Here is a 23,491-nt window from a genome sequence, read left to right on the forward strand (position 1 = left end):
ATTATTCAATTATATATTTACACACCTATGCTTGAGAAGGAACGGGATGAAGAAAATCTTATATTTTCCTGCCCCCTTCAACATAATACGTAGTCTTACTTAATGGATATCATATAAACCAACAATTACATCCAAATATAATGAAAACAAACAAAAAAAAACACAAGTGCAAAACTTCATGAAGTACAAACCGAACAAAAGAAAAAGTAATATACACCTCATGGGATGATGCAAAACAAATACAAAACCAGGCAAAAAACAAGTCAAATAATAAATATAAAGCAAAGTGTAAACACTTATGGCTGTCCATATGATCTTATTGTTCTGTCTTTATATATTTTTTTCAATTGGAATATATTTTTTACAATCTTTTATCTCATTGTAAAAAGAATTCCATAGTTTAACCCCCACTACTGATATACACATTTGTTTTAAAGTTGTCCTTGAATACTGATGTTGGAAATGACCTTTTCTTCTATGCTCTTCATTCTCACAAGTGATGACAAACATTTTTTTGTAAATTTGCTGGTAATGTTTTATGTAAATGTAAATAAAAAAATTAAAAAAAATCAAATTAAAAACATGCGTCAGTCAAAGTGTCACAGGCTATGAAGAAGTCGGAACTGCTAGCACATAATAACAATTAAGTTCCCTAACCGATCTTTTTTGTTAAGAGAAAACTAATTTTATTATGATGAAACATATTAAAACGAATAAAACCTACATTATGTAGGTTTTATTCATTAATACAGTATGTAGGCTAGACACGGTATCCTAACCGTTTTATTTTGTTAAAGTATTGAAAAAAGCACTTCCGGTGCGGGGGTGGGGGGGGGAAGACGGCTGTACTTCCGGTCTGGACCTCTAACTTTACTGGCCACTTTTTAGGTCTTTTCTTTGAAACTACTCGCATTTGTGGATTGTGTTATCGACGTGCCATGGAGGGGTCGGATACATACCTCATACGACCCAATTACCAACACAAGTGAGTCGGTTTAAAGCTACTTTTTGTGTATTGTGAGGTTAGCTTTAGCCGTAGCCGAACCGACGCTCTCGTTACCTAGCTACCGTCATCCGCCATTTTCCTGTTCTATACCACACACATACATCATCTCCGCCTTGCCACTAATCAAGATAAACTAAATATTAATAACACCTCTCAGTTTTACGCTTATTAGTTATGCCAAACTATTAGCAGCGGTGTGTTAACTGTAAAGGTAGAATTGTTGGCACAGCTGCATGTCAACAATCAATCAACCCCCCTAGTAAAGTCTATAGTGGATCTAGTTCATAGAGTGAGAGTCCAGTCCATAGTGGATCTAGTTAATAGTGTGAGAGTCCAGTCCATAGTGGATCTGGTTAATAGTGTGAGAGTCCAGTCCATAGTGGATCTGGTTAATAGTGTGAGAGTCCAGTCCATAGTGGATCTAGTTCATAGTGTGAGAGTCCAGTCCACAGTGGATCTAGTTAATAGTGCGAGAGTCCAGTCCATAGTGGATCTAGTTAATAGTGTGAGAGTCCAGTCCATAGTGGATCTAGTTCATAGTGTGAGAGTCCAGTCCATAGTGGATCTAGTTAATAGTGTGAGAGTCCAGTCCACAGTAGTTCTAGTTAATAGTGCGAGAGTCCAGTCCATAGTGGATCTAGTTAATAGTGTGAGAGTCCAGTCCATAGTGGATCTAGTTCATAGTGTGAGAGTCCAGTCCATAGTGGATCTAGTTCATAGTGCGAGAGTCCAGTCCATAGTGGATCTAGTTCATAGTGTGAGAGACCAGTCCATAGTGGATCTAGTTAATAGTGTGAGAGTCCAGTCCACAGTGGATCTAGTTAATAGTGTGAGAGTCCAGTCCATAGTGGATCTAGTTCATAGTGCGAGAGTCCAGTCCATAGTGGATCTAGTTCATAGTGTGAGAGTCCAGTCCATTATGGATCTGGTTAATAGTGCGAGAGTCCAGTCCATAGTGGATCTAGTTCATAGTGTGAGAGTCCAGTCCATCACGGATCTAGTTAATTGTGTGAGAGTCCAGTCCATAGTGGATCTAGTTAATAGTGCGAGAGTCCAGTCCATAGTGGATCTAGTTAATAGTGTGAGAGTCCAGTCCATAGTGGATCTAGTTCATAGTGTGAGAGTCCAGTCCATAGTGGATCTAGTTAATAGTGTGAGAGTCCAGCCCATTGTGGATCTAGTTAATAATGTGAGAGTCCAGTCCATAGTGGTTCTAGTTCATAGTGTGAGAGTCCAGTCCATAGTGGATCTAGTTCATAGTGTGAGAGTCCAGTCCATAGTGGATCTAGTTCATAGTGCGAGAGTCCAGTCCATAGTGGATCTAGTTCATAGTGTGAGAGTCCAGTCCATAGCGGATCTAGTTAATAGTGCGAGAGTCCAGTCCATAGTGGATCTAGTTAATAGTGTGAGAGTCCAGTCCATAGTGGATCTAGTTCATAGTGTGAGAGTCCAGTCCATAGTGGGTCTAGTTAATAGTGTGAGAGTCCAGTCCATAGTGGATCTAGTTAATAGTGTGAGAGTCCAGTCCATAGTGGATATAGTTCATAGTGTGAGAGTCCAGTCCATAGTGGATCTAGTTCATAGTGTGAGAGTCCAGTCCATAGTGGATATAGTTCATAGTGTGAGAGTCCAGTCCATAGTGGATCTAGTTCATAGTGTGAGAGTCCAGTCCATAGTGGATCTAGTTCATAGTGTGAGAGTCCAGTCCATAGTGGATATAGTTCATAGTGTGAGAGTCCAGTCCATAGTGGGTCTAGTTAATAGTGTGAGAGTCCAGTCCATAGTGGATCTAGTTCATAGTGTGAGAGTCCAGTCCATAGTGGATCTAGTTCATAGTGTGAGAGTCCAGTCCATAGTGGATCTAGTTAATAGTGTGAGAGTCCAGTCCACAGTGGATCTAGTTAATAGTGCGAGAGTCCAGTCCATAGTGGATCTAGTTAATAGTGTGAGAGTCCAGTCCATAGTGGATCTAGTTCATAGTGTGAGAGTCCAGTCCATAGTGGATCTAGTTAATAGTGGGAGAGTCCAGTCCACAGTGGATCTAGTTAATAGTGTGAGAGTCCAGTCCATAGTGGATCTAGTTAATAGTGTGAGAGTCCAGTCCATAGTAGATCTAGTTCATAGTGTGAGAGTCTAGTCCATAGTGGATCTAGTTAATAGTGTGACAGTCCAGTCCATAGTGGATCTAGTTAAAGTTAAAGTTAAAAGTTAAAGTACCAATGATTGTCACACACACACTAGGTGTGGCGAGATTATTCTCTGCATTTGACCCATCACCCTTGATCACCCCCTGGGAGGTGAGGGGAGCAGTGGGCAGCAGCGGTGGCCGCGCCCGGGAATCATTTTGGTGATTTAACCCCCAATTCCAACCCTTGATGCTGAGTGCCAAGCAGGGAGGTAATGGGTCCCATTTTTTTATAGTCTTTGGTATGACTCGGCCGGGGTTTGAACTCACAACCTACCGATCTCAGGGCGGACACTCTAACCACTAGGCCACTGAGTAGGTGGTAATAATGTGAGAGTCCAGTCCATAGTGGCTCTAGTTCATAGTGTGAGAGTCCAGTCCATAGTGGATCTAGTTAATAGTGTGAGAGTCCAGTCCATAGTGGATCTAGTTCATAGTGTGAGAGTCCAGTCCGTAGTGGATCTAGTTAATAGTGTGAGAGTCCAGTCCATAGTGGGGCCAGCAGGGAATCATCTTGAGTGGAGACAGGTCAGCAGCGCAGAGACGTCACCAACTGATGCACAGATGAGTGGTCCACCCCGGGTCCCGACTTTGAACAGCTACCGCAAAATCTGTGGTCACCTAATAACCTATCCACGCAAGAGAGGGGGGCAGTGCAGAAAAGAGATGGCAGATCAACTGGTCTATTTAAAGGTTAGAGTATAAAAATGAGTTTTAAGATGGGACTTAAATGCTTCTACTGAGGTAGTATCTCTAACTGTTACCGGGAGGGAATTCCAGAGTACTTGAGCCCGAATTGTATTGTACCATATGTCCCGGCAAGAAATCTACATTCAAAGAACTCCGGCTTATTAGTGATTCCCAGAGCCCAAAAAAAGTCTGCGGGCTATAGAGCGTTTTCTATTCGGGCTCCAGTACTATGGAATGCCCTCCCGGTAACAGTTAGAGATGCTACCTCAGTAGAAGCATTTAAGTCCCATCTTAAAACTCATTTGTATACTCTAGCCTTTAAATATATCCCCTTTTTAGACCAGTTGATCTGCCGTTTCTTTTCTTTTCTGCCCCCCTCTCCCTTGTGGAAGGGGGGGGCACAGGTCCGGTGGCCATGGATGAAGTGCTGGCTGTCCAGAGTCGGGACCCGGGGTGGACCGCTCGCTTGTGCATCGGTTTGGGACATCTCTGCGCTGCTGACCCGTCTCCGCTCGGGATGGTCTCCTGCTGGCTCCACTATGGACTGGACTCTCACTATTATGTTAGATCCACTATGGACTGGACTTTCACAATATTATGCTAGACCCACTCGACGTCCATTGCATCCGGTCTCCCCTAGAGGGGAGGGGGTCACCCACATCTGCGGTCCTCTCCAAGGTTTCTCATAGTCATTCACATTGACATCTCACTGGGTTGTGAGATTTTCCTTGCCCTTATGTGGGCTCTGAATCGAGGATGTCGTTGTGGCTTGTGCAGCCCTTTGAGACACTTGTGATTTAGGGCTATATAAATAAACATTGATTGACATTGAAACATTGAATAGAAAACGCTCTACAGCCCGCAGACTTTTTTTGGGGCTCTGGGAATCACTAATAAGCCGGAGTTCTTTGAACGCAAATTTCTGATTTCTTGCCGGGACATATCGGCCAGATAGGATGGAGCTAGACCGTGTAGTATTTTATACGTAAAGTAGTAAAACCTTAAAGTCGCATCTTTAAGTGCACAGGAAGCCAGTGCAGGTGAGCCAGTATAGGCGTAATATGATCAAACTTTCTTGTTCTTGTCAAAAGTCCAGCAGGCACCACCTTCAAACGTCACAGATAACAACACGAATGTTTCAATGGAGACTTTATTTCATTTTAACAACCTATATGGCATTCTCTAGTAGGGATGTCCCGATCCAGGTTTTTGCACTTCCAATCCGATACCGATGTTGTTTTTGCACTTCCGATCCGATGCCGATACTGGCCTATCCGAGCATGTATTAAAGTTTAAAGTTATTTAACCTACTTTGTTGTCAGATTCAAGTTGAAAAGGGTTTTAGTACTCTTGATAACAACTAGCCAGCTGAATTAGGTGAGTTTGAATAATACACAATGGTTGGTAACAAGAAACTGACCTGTTTATTCAAGGATAAACACAAAATAGACAAAATTATACATGACAAAGAGAAATGGCATCATTGAACAGTAAAAAAAGTGAACAGTATAAAGTGCAAATAATGCTGTAAACATTATTTAAAAAAGCAAAACACACAAACAACCTGAGTGGGATAAAATGTCTATAACTCAGCATCAATACTTGCTCTTGAATAAGTGTAAACTTAAAAAAAACAACTATCTACACACTCCCTTCAATTGTTTGCCCCCACACAGCTGACATTGTTACCGGTAACTTCTTAATGGTTAGGACACAGACCTGTGGCTGTGTTGAAGGTGTGCTGGAAAATGCGGAACGGAAATTAGGGAGCAGCAGAAAAGTGGAATGTATTATTTAAATCGGTGCGTTGGAAAACACGGACCAGAATTTCTTTAAAAACTGGATCTGGATCGGCATTTTCACATGCCTTGCAGATACACATTTTTTGGCAAGTATCTGCGGCCGATCCGATCCAAATATCGGATCGGGACAACCCTATTCTCTAGTATAAAATCCTAAAAATCATGTACAAAGCACATGCAACTATTCTACCAAACATTCAAAACAGATTTGTAAAAAGAGACAGTAACTATAATTTGACAGGACCTGAGATCTTTAATACATCTACATTGAGAACAGTGATAATGGAAGTAAGTATTTCAATCAGAGGTTTTAGTTTATGGAACAGACTTGGCAGTGGAATAAAACAATGTAAATTTTTTTCTGTATTTAAAAAAAACATGTAAAAATCACAATGATGAAAAGATACGACTGAGTAAAATGATTTCTTCTTTATTGGTTTAAATCTTGTAGAATTAAAATATGGCTTTGTAGGGGACAGATATTATACGTTTTTAACTTCTTTCTGATACTTTTCATTCATATTTTTACTTTAATGTTATGTTGATTGATTGATTTCTATTAGATTTTTGGTTAGATTTTTATGAATTAAGTTAATAAATGAACTGAACTCGACTAATCGAGGGTGTAGGCTAAATCACTGTAGTATTTGAGATTATAAGAATACTGTACATACAGTGGAGGAAATAAGTTTAGCCTTTTTGCTGGTTTTAGAAAGTTACCCACTTACAAACTTAAACAGTCCATAGTCCATATGCTCGATGCTGGGCAGCACGGTGACACAAGGGTTAGTGCATGTGCCTCACAATACAAAGGTCCTGGGTTCAATCCCCGGTCTTTCTGTGTGGAGTTTGCATGTTCTCCCCTTGGCTGCGTGTGTTCCCTCCGGGTAGTCCGGCTTCATCCCACCTCCTAAGACATGCACCTTGGGATACGTTGATTGGCAACACCAAATTGGCCCTAGTGTGTGAATGTGAGTGTGAATATTGTCTGTCTATCTGTGTTGGTCAAGGCTGTACCTTGTACCCCGCCTACTGCCCGAATGCAGCTGAGATAAGCTCCAGCACCCCCCCGCGACCCTGAAAGGGACAAGCGGTAGAAAATGGATGGATGGATGTTTTATGCTGTGTTTATTGTGATTAAGAAAGAGACAAAATATATATTTTTTAAATCCAGAAAATATTTGATTAATAAATAAAATTTATGAATATATTTTCATTTTAGAACACTTATTTTTGATGATCCTAAAAGCTAACACTTTCGGTTGATAATTAATATTTAATGTGCACGAGCACTTAAGATAGTCACAATTATCACGTGTTTACAGTTTCTCATCACAGCATGTTCCGAAAAGGAGTAAGAAGAGGCAGAGCTTATTTAATCCTCCACCTCTTCCATTTCATAGAAAATGTTTAACACATATGTTAATTTAGTGACTGAAGAGTACTTTTGTGATCAAGTAATCATTTCTTTGTTTACAATTTAAGGCATTTGTATCTTCACACAAGACCACTGCAAATGTGCGCTGTTTTGGAACGTAATAAATCAGATACTGATCTTTTTTCCCCCCCAACAAAACATGCTTTGCTTAGGATACTTCACTTGAATAAAATGTTGAGAATCCTTAAGCTAGGTTTTAGAAATTTGGAAGGTTCATCTGATTTTCAATGTTTTTTTCTTCCAATGATGGAAAATTCTAGATTCAAGCCTGCTGTCGTGAAGGAATGCATACATGAAATAGTGAAGGGGCGCCTCGCCGAAGCGCTGTACGACCAAGATGAAGTCTCCGAGCTGACACTCACGCTTGCAGACTGCGTTAAGGACAAAGTCAAGAGTGAGTGATGCAACTTCATTACACACCTTCAACCATTAAAAAGCTGCCTTTATAAAACTAACAAAAAAACAAAAACAAAAATATATATAGTGGTAGCTGATGGTAACTGTGATGTCTAATTTCTACACAGAGTTGGGGTTTGAGAGGTACAAGTTTGTTGTGCAAGTGACCATTGGAGAACAGCGTGGGCAAGGAGTCAAGTGAGTTGATTTTCAGTTTACACAGAAAATATTCTGTCCAAGAACAGTTTAAAAATAACTATATTCCACAGTAAAAAAAAAAAGTTGTACTCTCCTGCATATATGTTTTATGTGCGCCGAACCGCAGTTCACAGGTTTATTTTGAACATGTTTACATTTAAAGTGTTTGAAAAAATAAAGATTTCAGCATGGGCCAAAAGTGATGTAACTATAAATGATCATATATCATATACCGTATTTTTCGGAGTATAAGTCGCACCGGAGTATAAGTCGCACCTGCCGAAAATGCATAATAAAGAAGGAAAAAAACATATATAAATCACACTGGAGCCCGGCCAAACTATGAAAAAAAAACTGCGACTTATAGTCCGAAAAATACGGTAGTTTTTGACCACTGTATGTATTTGTTTGTGCAAGCTATCTTGTCAACGCCTGTACCGCTGTCCACAAACGGGTGAAAATGTGCCAAAATACACACTCTTACATTTTGGATGGTGAGAAATAAAACATATTAGACATATCTATTCAGCTGCATCATTTTAGAGGATTTAGGGACTTATTCAAACAAATTCAGTTTATGCGTTTTAGTGTCCTTTAGTTTCAAGTTTTATTCACACTACCACATTATGATTACAACAGTAGTGAATATCCATTTAAGGATGGTGGTAAGTGAAAGGGTCCCCCAGATAAGCTAGAAGAAGCTTTTGGCAGGGGGTCCAGAGGTCAGTATATGCATGGAATGCTGAAACATGGTGGCAAGCACAAAAACGCGATATGACAAACACAAAATAGGAGCACAAAAGCAAGCATACACATACATACATACATACATTCAACCACGCACAACCCAGCAGTAGTCTACCCCGAAGCCATGTGACAATGCTAATCCTCTAAAGGAGCACTAGCCATTCACATGAGGCATTAGAGATAGGTGGTTAATAGATATGATTTCAGTTGCTTTTTGAAGTTGGAGAATGAATACAGCATCCTGAGGCTCTCATCAAGCTCTTTGGTCCCCTGCATACAACACTTTGAGCAGTACAAGCCAATAGACGATGTTTACCTGATATCAGGTCAAAGTTACGAGTGTTGTGGGCATGCTGGGGACGATAGATAGGAACCAAGCTACAGAGCCTGAGATTCAGCCAGTGGATGACTTGATAGGTTAGACAAGCATTGTGATAAATATTGAACTCTGTCAGTCTTAAGAGATGATAATTATGGAATAGATGTCGAGTGGGGGCATTAAACTTGGACCATGACAGGGCCCGTATGATTTTCTTTTGCCTGGATTCTAATTTGTGAAGGTAGCTAGGGAAGTTGTTACACCAGATGACATTACAGTAGTTTAGATGTGGTTCAAAGAGAGTTTTGTATAAAGTAAGTAGAGCATAAAGAGGAAGATAATGACAAAGGTGAAAGAACAGGCCAACATATTTGGATAATTTACTGTTTTCTTCGTGCTGTTTGTTTATTTCACATACAATATATTATTAAAGCATTTCTTATGTAAAATAAACTTTATTAAGTATGATTTTTTTTGCATCCTGAGCTGGAGTAAGTGCAGCCTCTCTCTAATGAGCGCACCTTTGGCGGTAGAAAAAAAAAAGTGGTGTGATTGTAGATGCACTGCTCTACTGCTTCTAAAATGCCCATAAAAAGTTGTACATGTCTTCTGCATCTTTGAAAACATAGCAAAACACCACAGGTAAGAGCTTGAATACGTACGTGGATGTGCAGTAAATGAGTGTAGTGAGCCCCGTATAGTACACACAAACTCCTCATTTAAACCAGGCGGTCTGCACCACTTTTCCATTGCACACGCAGTCTTAGCAGATCGCACGCAACATGCTGTTTTCTTGTTTGCACACGCTGTTTAGCATGTGGCATTTGGATCTTAGTAAATAAGGCCCTAAGTGTGTTTTGCAGTGGTTTGTATTTTGATAGTAATCACATGTGACATCAATTGAGATGTATTGGTAGGACTATATATATATTGTTCAAACAATGAAAACTGCCTTTATCTTGCAAAGATTCTAGAAACTGTAGTTCCAGGGCGGATTTTGCATTTACGGACAAGCTATTGATACGTTTTTGCTTCCTCAGGATGTCTTCAAGGTGTTTATGGGATGCTGATACTGACAATTATGCAGAATATGTTTTCATGAATGTAAGTACTCTTATTCTCTTCAGTCATTTGTGGGGAGATTTTTTTTTAACATTTCTGAAACATTCACAGGACTCTTTGTTCTGTGCTGTGGCAGTCTTTGGGAGCTATTTCTACTAAGGAGGCAGAGGGCAGCTGCTGAGGTGAACACATACCTAGATAAGAAACTTACATCACCTGCATCCATTGCCTTTCTTGGTTGTGTGTAGTCGTTTATAATGCAACTTATTATGGAAGGCTCAGCATTATGCAGTAGAATCCTGCTCATTTTTTTATAAGCCAACGACACATTCTAAAGACAAAATAAACACTTCCTAGATTGGATCATCACACCATAAAATCTGAGAAAAAAGGCATCTTGCCCGAATCCCCAAAAACTGTGACCTAAAAACCAAAATGGCAGACAAAATAATTTATTGTATATGGTCGTTGATTATATCTGTGCGTCCTGTCATATTAAACATGTGTACACATTTCTTGCAAGATATGGTACGTTTTTCAATGTGCTAAAGCCCTTAGGAAGGTTTTAGTTGGTGGAATAATGATCATATTAGGAAATAATTATAACAGGAAGAAATTAAATACCTCAACGGGGTTATATTAGATGTTACACTTATTTGCTTCGTTAGCTGTAACACAAAGCTAAGATGTTTTTTTTATGTTCAGATAGTTTAGCATATATTGATTGATTTATTTTGTATTGGGTTTAGTATCTCTAATGTACAAAATTTATAAATGGCCCCCACTTCCTTCAATTTTTTTATATGTGGCTGTTGCTTGAAATAAAACTGGACAACCCTGCTCTAAAAGAAAAGGTAAAAAAAATAAGATTTTAAATATAATAAAAACAATATGATGCTGATTAAAACACATTTTTTAAATGATATCGGTATTTTTTTTTACTTTTCCAGGTTTTTCATCAAGTACCATCTAAAGGGATGGAAATAAAGATTTCATTTGAAGCCCTCCAAAGTTATTTCCATATTTAGATACATATATTCCATCATAAGACACAGGTATTTCTGTGAAATAAACAATAACAATCATATTATTGGATTTATACCTCTGGTGACAGTGTCAATCAACACTGAGGATTATTGTATTTGGAAAGGCAGATATTTTAGATCTTATTAAAAGGACAGATTTAATGAAGTGTCCAGCGAGTGCTTTTCAACACTTTTGAGTCTTGTAGGTAATTGCCTGTTCTGTGAAAATGGAGCCTGAAGTCATTTGAAATGTGAAATGGCAATTTAATTTTTTCAGTCTGTCATTACCTGAAGAGGTACTCTAAATTGATGTCAGCCTTCTCCCGCCCACGCCCCCCCAAAAGGCAGACATATTCTATAATACCAAGTTTTGTTTAGAAATATGCTGCAATAAGCAATATACTCTTATTGAACTCATTTCAATAATAAATCCAGTTTAGTTGTTCATGTCTTTGGATATATTCGGTTAGACATGCCTTATTTGTTGCATACTAAAACATAAAAACCATAGGAGTCTCTGAGTATACACAATACTATAAATGGTTTACACAGGTTGTATTAAGTACTACTTTTCATAATCATCACAGATGATATGTTCTGACATGAATAAGAAATTCCACTGTCATTCCCCCCCAAAAATGTACCAAAAGTTATTTCCACATTGTGACCAATTAAACAAATATACAGTCATCCCTCACCACTTCACACTTTGAATTTTGCAACTTCCCCCATTGCCGTTTTTCAAGTGTATGTATGTGTATGTATATATATATATATATATATATATATATATATATGTATATTCTGTATATATGTATACAGTCTGTAATTAAATTAAAGTCTATAATAGGCCATAATTCATCTAATTTTCTGCGTGCGTGCGTGTGTATATATTCATATATATACAGTATATATATATATATAAATATATATATATATATATATATATATATATATATATATATATATATATATAGTTTTTTTTAGCAACAACAAAAAAACTGCATGTCAGTTCATCCTAACAAATTCCTGTGTCTGTATCAATGTGCTGACTTGTTCTTCTTCAATAAAACAGCATTTTTCCAATTTTCTGTATTTTATCACGTTTTTGTGCATTTAGCCCAAATGTTTAAGTTTAAATTTGCCCACCTTCCAAGTTATTTCTCTAATCTTTACGTAACCAACACGCAATGTTTTTGTTTTTAGATTATTTGTTTATGTACACAAATTTCTATTAAGAACTTGATTTTCCACCGCTCCTCTCTCCAACATTGAAGCAAAATATGCCGTAAAAATGTCAGAGCCAAAAAAACTTGTCCTCTTTCTTCTTAATCTTCTACGTGCAAAAAATGTTGACATACTGTACATTGTACAGTATCCTTGAAATTGCCACAAATGTCCTCGACTAGGACCGATTTGAGCGGAAGCCATGTTTACTTCTCTAAACACTGCAGTGTGTGTGATGTCATGACGTCATGTCCGCCGCATGCGTGTCAGGTTGCGTCCACATTAGAAATCAAAATGATTTTGTTATGTGAACGTCCACTAAAAAGATCTGAATTGACAAAAAAAATCAGTATTGGACATCCAACTTTGCAGTGTGAACGTAGCCTTAGTTTTCTCACTGCTAAAAGTAACTACAGTAGTTGCACTATACGAGTTACATTACTTCTGGTTTACAAAACAATCACCAATGCACCGAAACAGCTTAAGAAACCGAGATTCAGCCATAAGCTTCACATTAGTTTATTGACATTGTAGATTCTTTAGATTTGGACGTAATAGTTGCCAGTGTTGGGTTAGTTACTGAAAACCAGTAACTAGTTACAGTTACTAGTTGCTTTATTTCAAAAGTAACTCAGTTACTAACTCAGTTACTTACACCAAAAAGTAATGCGTTACTGTGAAAAGTAACTATTTAGTTACTTATTTTTTTTCTCCTTTTTTTTTTAAGGCTCCCATTAATGCCCTTTTAGCCTTCATTTCAGTACTGTTATTGCACTGGAGAATAATACAATCTGTTGATCAACTTGACATGCATTTGCATCACTGAACTCAGAAAGCAATGCGGTCTACATACAACACACAAAGACAAAGATATGTTTCAAAGGGCCAATTTATTTCAGGCCAGAACAAATTGACAAAACTATTTTAAATAGCTGCAACATAATGGCACTTTAACTTTAACTTTAAGTAGATAGGCTCTTTGATCCAAGACACAAATTACATTTAACTAAAATGTTATTTTCTTTGTGCTCAACAAAAGAAAAGTATTGAGAATGTCTCCATGTTAAGAAACTCGACTTCTGGCTTCACCATGATGTCTTGTTAGTTGTTATGAGAGTAGCGTATGTGTGTGTGTGTGTGTGTGTGTGTGGCCCTTTAAGATATGACAGCATGTGAGGTGAGTGACGTCAGTGAGTGAGTGGGCGAGAGAGGTGAGGGAACGACGACAGTGAGTGGTGCAGGTGCTCTAGCTTGGTGGATGGCTGCGTCCAATAAAGTCTCAAAGTTGCAACAAACCGCCGGCCTTGTCATTCACCCTCAGCTGTAAAGACCCAATTCCGGGTAAAGTGGTGGTTGTTAGCCCCAAAGTACATAGGCTCTGGAGGAACGTCTCCCCCATGCGACCCCCAACTACGGTCTGGGAGCTTCCCCCCACCCCCACCCACACAAAGCACGCCTTTTCTTTTCCACAGCAGCGCTCCAATAAAACACACTCAGATCTTCTGTTTCTAGCCGATACTACATAAAAAATAACGTAAAATAACGCAGTAACGCTTCATGTAGTAACGGTAACTGAGTTACTGAATATAAAAAATAACGCGTTAGATTACTAGTTACCGCCGAAACTCACGGCGTTAGTCCCAACACTGATGTTTGCAGTCGTGGATAATTTACACTTGGCACTTACATCCTATCAAACGATGTGACTGCTCTATATGTTTCTAGGTCCTCCTTGAAAGTCTTGTTTTTTCACAGGAATAGTGCAAGTTAGGCCAGAGCCAATCAATTAATTGAACGATAAAGGACAGTAAACTCATCAATTTTGCCGGCTTTGATGAACTGCCATGTCTGTGTTTTTGGTTTCTTCATCTCTGGCTTTCAAACAGGGTATGACAGGGTTCACTCAGTGCATCATTCTCTGCACCTAAGCATGTTTATTCAATAGTAGAATTAAATGTCAGTCATCCACAATCTTTGTCTCGGTGGGCGCAGGAGAGCCTCACTAGTCACAAGTCGACTTGCTAGTGAGATAAACTGCAAGGTCACAACAATAAGGAAAAACGATGATTTCAAAGCCAAATGTCCCAAGATTTTGTTGTCAAACCAATCAAGGAAGATGAGCCCATCGACACAGACGGGGCTTCTGGAAGGCAAGCATTTATCAAAACAGATCACAGGTAGTGTTACAGCATTGCTCTCACTTCTGCAAAAGCCTTGTCGATTGCGTATGTAAACACAGGGAGTGGAGCCTCCATAAGCAAGCACAGATTAATATTGTTTATTGTCTTTACAGTAAAGGAACAGACAATCCCACTGGGTCAAAGAGTCCATGACCAAACGAGTGTTCACAAGGGCAGGGGGCAGTCTCAGGCTATTGATGAGGGTCATTTTTGTCAAAAGGATATGTACGGTTATTATAATTTAAAGATATTATTATCTGAGGCTTGTTCCTCCTCTCTAAAAATGCGATCTTTGTACCATATTTAAGACAGCTTGAGGTTATTTGGGGTTACACAGAGTCATCATTCTTTTGCCTTGTACAACTGATTAGAAATAACCAAAAGACACATCAAAGTCTCCAAACAATAGTTAGTAATAGCAGACATAGTAAAAGGTTGACGATACAGATGCCAAATTTAGTTTAAAACAAAAGAGTAGACTTGAACTTAGTGAACCCAAGTGTATATTTGCAATAACTTTATAACAACCCGATCAGTCCAGTTGCGTTTGATTGCATGCCCTGAGAATATAAAGAACTGAATGAATGAGAATATTCAAAAAGTATTACTTAAGTGACTGTAGTACTTTAATTGTCGTTGCTCACTAGCGACCAAGGAAGCTAAATAGTTGACGAATGGTCATGGTTGCTCACTAATTGGCTCACCACAGAACACTGCCCTTAGTGCTTAATTACATGCTCGAATCAAAGATGCAGAACTCTGAAAGGTGCATGCCGGCGGTGGAAAAGGATGGCATACTAACTAGGTAGAAGCATAAGGCAGTTCGAACACTTTGTGTTTGGGAACTTCATACTCGCGGTTCAAAGTAACCATTAGGGATGGACGTCTTCGGTCTCTACACGATAAGATACACATCTCGAATTACAAGCAACTATACATTTAGGACAGCTCTTCATTAATTGGAGATTCAATTAGATCCGATTTACATTCTGGCTATGATTTAAACCTGCCGAGTTGACGCTGATTCCACGTCGCCGTTCTACAGGTGCATTAAAACCAAGGCAAACAGGCTAAAGAACAGCTTCTTCCCCAGGGCCATAACCACCCTGAACGGACTGCCCCATTGTCCCTCATAACTGCCTTCTCTTCGGTGCAATAACCCATTCCACCAACCACCCTGTTTTTTTCATCAATATATTCATTTCACCCACTGTATAGAGCAGGGGTGCTCATTACGTCGATCGCGATCTACCGGTCGATCTCGGAGGGTGTGTCAGTCGATCACCAGCCAGGCATTAAAAAAATAGTCCTAAAAATTAGCGATCATAAATCTTCACGATGACGTCACTTTCGTCACTTGATTGACATTCACGGCACCCGAGGGTCTTCTGAGATGACGCTGGCTGCTGCCAGCTCATTAAAATTACCGACTGGAAGGCGAGAAACACTTTATTTCAACAGACTCTGGCGCCGTACCTGTCGTCAAAACTCCAAAGACCGACTGCACAGTTGCACAATAAAAGCTCTGCTTCATCCTGCCTGCGCTACCAAAATAAGAGTCTCAGAAAGCTGGCGTGCACAAGCTAGCAAGCTACGGAGTTTGCCGACAATGTATTTCTTGTAAAGTGTATACAAAGGAGTACGGAAGCTGGACAAATAAGATGCCAAAAACCAACCACTTTCATGTGGTATTGGACAGAAAGGAGGACTTTTTTTCTCCTCCATTCGAAAATGCGGACGTTATCATCACCACTGTCTGATTCCAATCAATGCAAGTCATCAGAATCAGGTAATACACCAACTTATATTCTTGTCTTCATGAAAGAAAGGAATCTATATGTGTTAAACATGCTTGTATTATCTTTAACCACCTTTAAGTTGTTAACAATATTAACTATATGTGTTAAACGTGCTTGTTTTATCTTTAACCACCTTTAAGTTGTTAACAATATTAACTATTTGTGTTAAACATGCTTGTATTATTTTTAACCACCTTTAACTTGTTAACTATATGTGTTAAACATGCTTGCATTATCTTTAAACACCTTTAACTTGTTAACAATATTAACTATATGTATTAAACATACTTGTATTAACATTAAACACCTTTAATGTATTAACAATATTAACTATATGTGTTAAACATGCTTGCATTATCATTAAACACCTTTAACTTGTTAACAAAAACATATATTTCATAAATAAGTAAATATAAATTACATATATGAATGAGGTAGATCCCCACGACTTGATCAATTGAAAAGTAGCTCGCCTGCAGAAAAAGTGTGAGCACCCCTGGTATAGAGTGTATAGGGTCACATTTGTGGGCCACACCTTTCTTTGCACTTCTATATTTTTTATATTTTTATATATTTACACATTGTTTTCTTGCATGCACACATCGCACTGTATGGAATGGCCTCAATCTCGTTACCCTGCGTAATGACAATAAAGCTGATTCTGATTCTTCTAAAGGAGTTAGAAGGTGAGTTGTGCTTCCATCGTATTTGACAGCACCGTAGCACATTTTGCAAAAAACTTAAAATCCAAGTGTAGAGGTTAATGTGTATTGGCACCCACCCACCCACAATTCTTGTCGTGTTAACAACAAGCAAGTTATAAAGCGCAATTTGGGTAATTATTTTCTTAATTTTTTTTGTTAAAATACATCAAAATCTAATTGAATTGATACAAACCGCATCAATGTAGAGATGCTCTAACTGTTTAATCTTTTCAGCCCTTGTAACCATGTAATTTAGACAAGAATAGTGGCATTATGCTTTAATGTAACACCTTCACACTATGCACTTGGATTTTCAACTGATCAACACATTTAATTAGCCTATAAAGAACCCTTCAGCAAACCTTCACCAGCTGGAAAAAAGCTATGCTTCTGAGGACCTAAAGTAAGAGTGGCGAGAGAGATGTGAGCAACGAAGTGATCATGCAGGTATATTGATTAGTGACTCATACTGATTACGTGAACACGGCGATGGGGTCTTTTACTGCTATTTTTGGTATTGCAGCTGTGTTGCGATCCAAATCACCTGGATTGTCTAAATGCATAACAGCATTTTGTCATTGATATTAGTCGAGCAAAGTGTCTGTACTGTAAGAAATTACTCCTACTAAGTTCTGCCCACAAATTAATGGTGCTGCTAAGGCAATTTTTTTTCTGAGACACACAACAGGCATCTTCTCTTGATATCTCATAGACACATTTTCAATGTCTACCGGGCCAGTCAATTAGATATACACAGACACAACCATTCACACCTTTTTTTTTTTCCTTCAAATTTCTATTACCGTATTTTTTCTAAACATTATTACCATGTTTTGTATTTAACAAATACCTTTCATAAAACACCAACAGAGACTGAAAAGGTGTGTTATTGTTTGTGCTGTAGTGCCATCTTTTGGATCAGTTTGCTCACTGCAAGTGCTGCGAGTTGAACGTCTACGGTATTTCCTTCTGTTTAGTGCATTGAACTGGAAGTACAAGTGCCTTTTGTACAACTTTTGTAAGTTTCACAATATAACTAAAACGATTCATACTTACAGTACTAAACCGTCACATGTTTGATAGTAGTGTTTTCATGCATATTTGTACGTGCTATTGTAATGTAATCAAGTTATTTTTGTTAGCATTAGCTTGTATGCTAACACATTTACAAGCGTCTTAGTATTATTAACTTACAATGGCATTCTTTTTGTACTGTTTGACTTTAACAAATTCCTCAGTAAATTTACTAAAAATGTCATCGTGGAGTGATTGAGTTTGTTTAGCTGATTGGAGAGCTAGCTTCCGCAACTAGTGGGTCCATGAAGATGTCTTCTCTTTAGTTTGATCAGCCGTCTTACTGCCGTGTTACAGACACTGTTTGGAAGCAATGTATGTAAATAAACAATTTTTGTTTGTTTGTAAATAACTAATTTTGCATGGTGTGTATATATATATATATATATATATATATATATATGTGTATATATACAATATATATATATATATATATATATATATATATGTATATGTGTGTATATATGTATAAATATGAATATGTATATATATATATGTGTGTATGTATATGTGTATATATATATATATGTATATATATACATATATATGTGTATATATGTATGTGTATATGTGTATATATATATATATATATATATATATATATATATATATATATATATATATATATATGTATATGTATATATATATATATATATATTTGTTTATGTATATATTTGTTTATGTATATATTCCATGTTAGCTACCTCTCTTTGTTTATAATGTCTATTTTCTGTTGTTATATATGTATAATATGTAAATATTACATATGTTATATTTTATATTGCTACTATGGTACATTTGTTGTCTACTTTATACATGCATTATCCTTTCCATCCTTACACTTTCCTTTGTAACTTAGCTACTGTGTGGAACAATTTCCCTTGTGGATCAATAAAGTTTGTCTAAGTCTAATGTATCTGCGGTCAATAGTCCGGTGCAGCTAATATACGGAAACATATTTTTATCTTTTAAAATTTAGCGGGTGCAATTTATACGAGTCCCATAGTCTGGAAAAGACAGTTTATTTTCTTTTTATTGTTATTGGGAAAAAAAATATTTTAATTGAGTAATTTTTCTTAAATATTTTTTTCATTAATTTTTTTAAATTGAATTATTTTTTTATAGTTTTTCAAATATTTTTTTCTTAATTTTGTTTTGTATTCACATTTACTTTTATTGACATTAACACTTAAGAGCAGTTTAGAGTTTAATTAACCTAACATGCGTGTTTTTGGAGCAGGAGTGGGGCAACCGCCACCATGCCCCAAACAAAGGCACTTTGGAAATCTGACCATGTTTAAAAAGAAAACGCTGCCATGATTCCCACGGACATTCCAATATACAAAAATAATTAAAGGACCGTGGTACCTTTCCAAAAATATATCTCAATTTCTGTACACTATTCTTTGCAATTAGCTGAGTTATCGAATTCAAGAAAGAAGTCGTTGCAAAGTATGGGCTCATCTATATCTTTCTGCCTAGCCGCTTCTCATCCTTTTTGCCAACAAGAGTCTTCAGTAAAGATAAAAAGGTTACATGTTCATTTCGACATTTAATTAGTCATTTATACATATGTTTCGTGCATTGTTTTCTGAATATGATTTAGTCCCAATTGCGATCCTTCAGATTTATTACGATTCATAATTTTCAAACAATCTATTTTAGACTTAGACTTCCTTTTTATTGTCATTCAAATTTGAACTTTACAGTACAGATACGAACAAAATTTCATTACAATAGCTCATGGTAGTGCAGGATAAAAAAGCAATAAGGTGCATATATAAATAAATAAATAGGTTGCTGTACAGATAAATACATTGCACTTTTTCATATGCATCCACGTTTATGGATGTATGTTATATTGTCTTTTTTATTCCAGCGAGTTAATCCATTTTGGGGGGAGTTGAGGGGATAATTATGATGCGTTCAAGAGTCTTACGGCCTGAGGGAAGAAGCTGTTACAGAGGTTCTGCTTCGGAGGCTGCGGAACCTCTTTCTAGAGTCCAGCAGTGAAAACAGTCCTTGGTGGGGGTGGGAGGAGTCTTTGCAGATTTTCTGAGCCCTGGTCAGGCAGCGGCTTTTTGCGATCTCCTGGATAGGAGGAAGAGGAGTCCTGATGATCTTTTCCGCCGTTCTCACCACTCTCTGGAGAGACTTCCAGTTTTGTAGGCCATCTTTGCACTTACTAGTTTTGCGACTATGTCATACATCAGCAGAGAAGGTTTTATTATGACTCATATACCAAATAATATATTGTGAGCATCGGTTTGAATCTGGAATCCGCTCTAAATATCATCTTCCTTCTAGAATCTGAGTGTATTTGAATCGTGTGTTCTTGGAATTCACGTCTTTAATCTAATTGTTCTACCGGTACTTCATATTAAAACAACATTTTTGGGTGTCTGTAACAAATTAATTGTGTTTCCTATCATAAAAATTGCTGAGGCTTTTGTACGATGGGATCTTTGCCTGGGCTTACAAACGAGAACCAAGGTACCACGCTTCTTTTTAATTTTTTTTGGTTCCTGTATCACAGTCAGAATCCCTAAGGAAACATCCATATTTCCCCGTCGTCGTAATTAATACTAAGTGCATGATATTTCTCAACTTCATGACAACCCTGCTCATTGTCAATAGCATGAATCAAATATATCTTGGTATTAGCATAAAATATTCGTGTCTGTCAACCTTTTTCTCATAAAATGCCAATGTCCCCTGAAATGATATAAATAACTTCTAAGTACCAGACCGCTGGATTTCTATTATGCAGTCAGTTCAGTCGTTGCCATTTCACATGCTGGTTATTAATGACTTTCAGTATGAGAAATGGGGCGGTATAGCTCGGTTGGTAGAGTAGCCGTGCCAGCAACTCGAGGGTTCCAGGTTCGATCCCCGCTCCGCCATCCTAGTCACTGCCTTTGTGTCCTTGGGCAAGACCCTTTGCCCACCTGCTCCCAGTGCCACCCATACTGGTTTAAATGTAACTTAGATATTGGGTTTCACTATGTAAAAGTGCTTTGAGTCACTAGAGCATGGGTGTCAAACTCTGGCCCGCGGGCCAAATTTGGCCCGCTGTGTAATTTCATTTGGCCCTTGAGGCAATATCAAATTAACATTAGAGCTGGCCGGCCGGTTTTATACAGCGGCGATGTCGCTGTAACACCGCATTCACCGCCAATACTCATACTTGCCAACCCTCCCGATTTTCCCGGGAGACTCCCGAATTTCAGTGCCCCTCCCGAAAATCTCCCGGGACAACCATTCTCCCAAATTTCTCCCGATTTCCACCCGGACAACAATATTGGGGGCATGCCTTAAAGGCACTGCCTTTGGCGTCCTCTACAACCTGTCGTAACGTCCGTTTTTCCTCCATACAAACAGCGTGCCGGCCCAGTCACATAGTATATGGGGCTTTTGCACACACACAAGTGAATGCCACATATATTTCCCCAAAGTCCCCAAAGTTACGTACGTGACATGCACATAGCGGCACGCATGTACGGGCAAGCGATCAAATGTTTGGAAGCCGCAGCTGCGTACTCACGGTACCGCGTCTGCGTATCCAACTCAAAGTCCTCCTGGTAAGAGTCTCTGTTGTCGCAGTTCTCCACAGGCCAATGGTAAAGCTTGACTGTCATCTTTCGGGAATGTAAACAATGAAACACCGGCTGTGTTTGTGTTGCTGCAGCCACCCGCAATACACCGCTTCCCACCTACAGCTTTCTTCTTTGCTGTCTCCATTGTTCATTGAACAAATTGCAAAAGATCCACCAACACAGATGTCCAGAATACTGTGGAATTTTGCGATGGAAACAGACGACTTAATAGCTGGCCACCATGCTGTCCCAAAATGTCCTCTCCAATCCGTGACGTCACGCGCTGACGTCATCATACCGAAATGTTTTCAGCAGGATATTTTGGCGCGAAATTGAAAATTGCACTTTAGTAAGCATGGCATGTGTTGCAATGTTAAAATTTCATCATTGATATATAAACTATCAGACTGCGTGGTCGGTAGTAGTGGGTTTCAGTAGGCCTTTGAAGGCACTGCCTTTGCATGCTGGCTTAGTCACATAATACCTACGGCTTTTCACACACACACACAAGTGAATGCAAAGCATACTTGGTCAACAGCCATACAGGTCACACTGAGGGTGGCCGTATAAACAACTTTAACACTGTTACAAATATGCGCCACACTGTGAACCCACACTAAACAAGAATGACAAACACATTTCGGGAGAACATCCGCACCGTAACACAACATGAACACAACAGAACAAATACCCAGAACCCCTTGCAGCACCATTTCTTCTGGGACGCTACAATATATACCCCCTGCTACCACCAAATGTTCATATTTACCTCAGAAGGCTGCAAATAGAAAAGAGGCATTCAATTTTTTATTAAAATTTTATTTAATATACCATTGATGTTTTTTCGTTTGTTTTTTGAAAGTTGTCTTTGCACTATTAAGTTATATAAGCGTTGCTTGTTCCATATTCAGCGTTAAAGCAAATCAGTGTAGCAAACTGAGTAATAATTAAAGTTTTATTCATGCACTTTCTCTTGCTACTTCAAGGCTTGAATGTTGGATTCATTCATTATTGTTATTTTATTTTCAAATTTATTATTAGCCTGTGGAAAAAGTTTATTTTGGTATTTACCTCAGAAGGCTGCAAATAGAAAAGAGGCATTCAATTTTTACTTAAATTTTATTTGATATGCCCTTGATATTTTTTAATTATTATTATTATTTGAAACACAATTTTGCATGTCACTATAAAGTTATATAAGCCTTGCTTGTTCAATATTCAATGCAAAACTTGTTTGGGTCCCTATTAAAAGGTTAGTTTGTTCAACCTTGGCCCGCGGCTTTGTTCAGTTTGAAATTTTGGCCCACTCTGTATTTGAGTTTGACACCCCTGCACTAGAGAAAAGCGTAGATATGATTCACTTCAGAAATGAATATCAATATCGCAAAATATGTAGCAGTAAACACTGATGAAAATAAGTTGAAAAAAAATGTGGGAACTACATAGCATTTTTTTGATGAGGCTTCAGTATCGTGTTACTGAAGCCTTATCAAAAAAAGGACTGATACTATGTCCCTCAAAGCCTCGATGTGTGTGTCATTTTATTCTTTAGGAAAAATGTGACCAATACAGCTTTTGTGTTATTTGACTTCCAGGCGCCAAACTGTTTATCAGGAACTGCTTCTTTCGGCTCACTAGTGACAGCTCATACTCAATCAGTTCTTCGCAGTGTTGGTTTTGATAGCATTTTTCATTTCGTCTTGTAGTCATTAGAGATGTCCGATAATGGCTTTTTTGCCGATATTCCGATATTGTCCAACTCTTGATTACCGATTCCGATATCAACCGATACCGATATATACAGTCGTGGAATTAACACATTATTGTGCCTAATTTTGTTGTGATGCCCCGCTGGATGCATTAAACAATGTAACAAAAGTTTTCCAAAATAAATCAACTCAAGTTATGGAAAACAATGCCAACATGGCACTGCCATATTTACAATTGAAGTCACAAAGTGCATTATTTTTTTTAACATGCCTCAAAACAGCAGCTTGGAATTTGGGACATGCTCTCCCTGAGAGAGCATGAGGAGGTTGAGGT

The 23,491-nt window shown here is 38.2% G+C and overlaps 1 protein-coding gene across 1 annotated transcript; it reads left to right on the forward strand.

Annotated features, from left to right (window-relative positions):
- The first annotated feature begins 837 nt into the window (after positions 1-837).
- dynlt2b (dynein light chain Tctex-type 2B) lies at positions 838-10,353 on the forward strand. The gene is made up of 5 exons (XM_061976410.1): positions 838-985; positions 7,382-7,515; positions 7,646-7,715; positions 9,822-9,885; positions 9,955-10,353. The coding sequence occupies exons 1-5, from the start codon at positions 939-941 to the stop codon at positions 10,000-10,002; spliced, it is 363 nt and encodes a 120-aa protein (XP_061832394.1). The 5' UTR covers positions 838-938; the 3' UTR covers positions 10,003-10,353.
- Positions 10,354-23,491: the final 13,138 nt, after the last annotated feature.

The sequence above is a fragment of the Nerophis lumbriciformis genome, linkage group LG14 (assembly GCF_033978685.3).
Source record: "Nerophis lumbriciformis linkage group LG14, RoL_Nlum_v2.1, whole genome shotgun sequence".
Lineage (NCBI taxonomy): Eukaryota > Metazoa > Chordata > Actinopteri > Syngnathiformes > Syngnathidae > Nerophis > Nerophis lumbriciformis.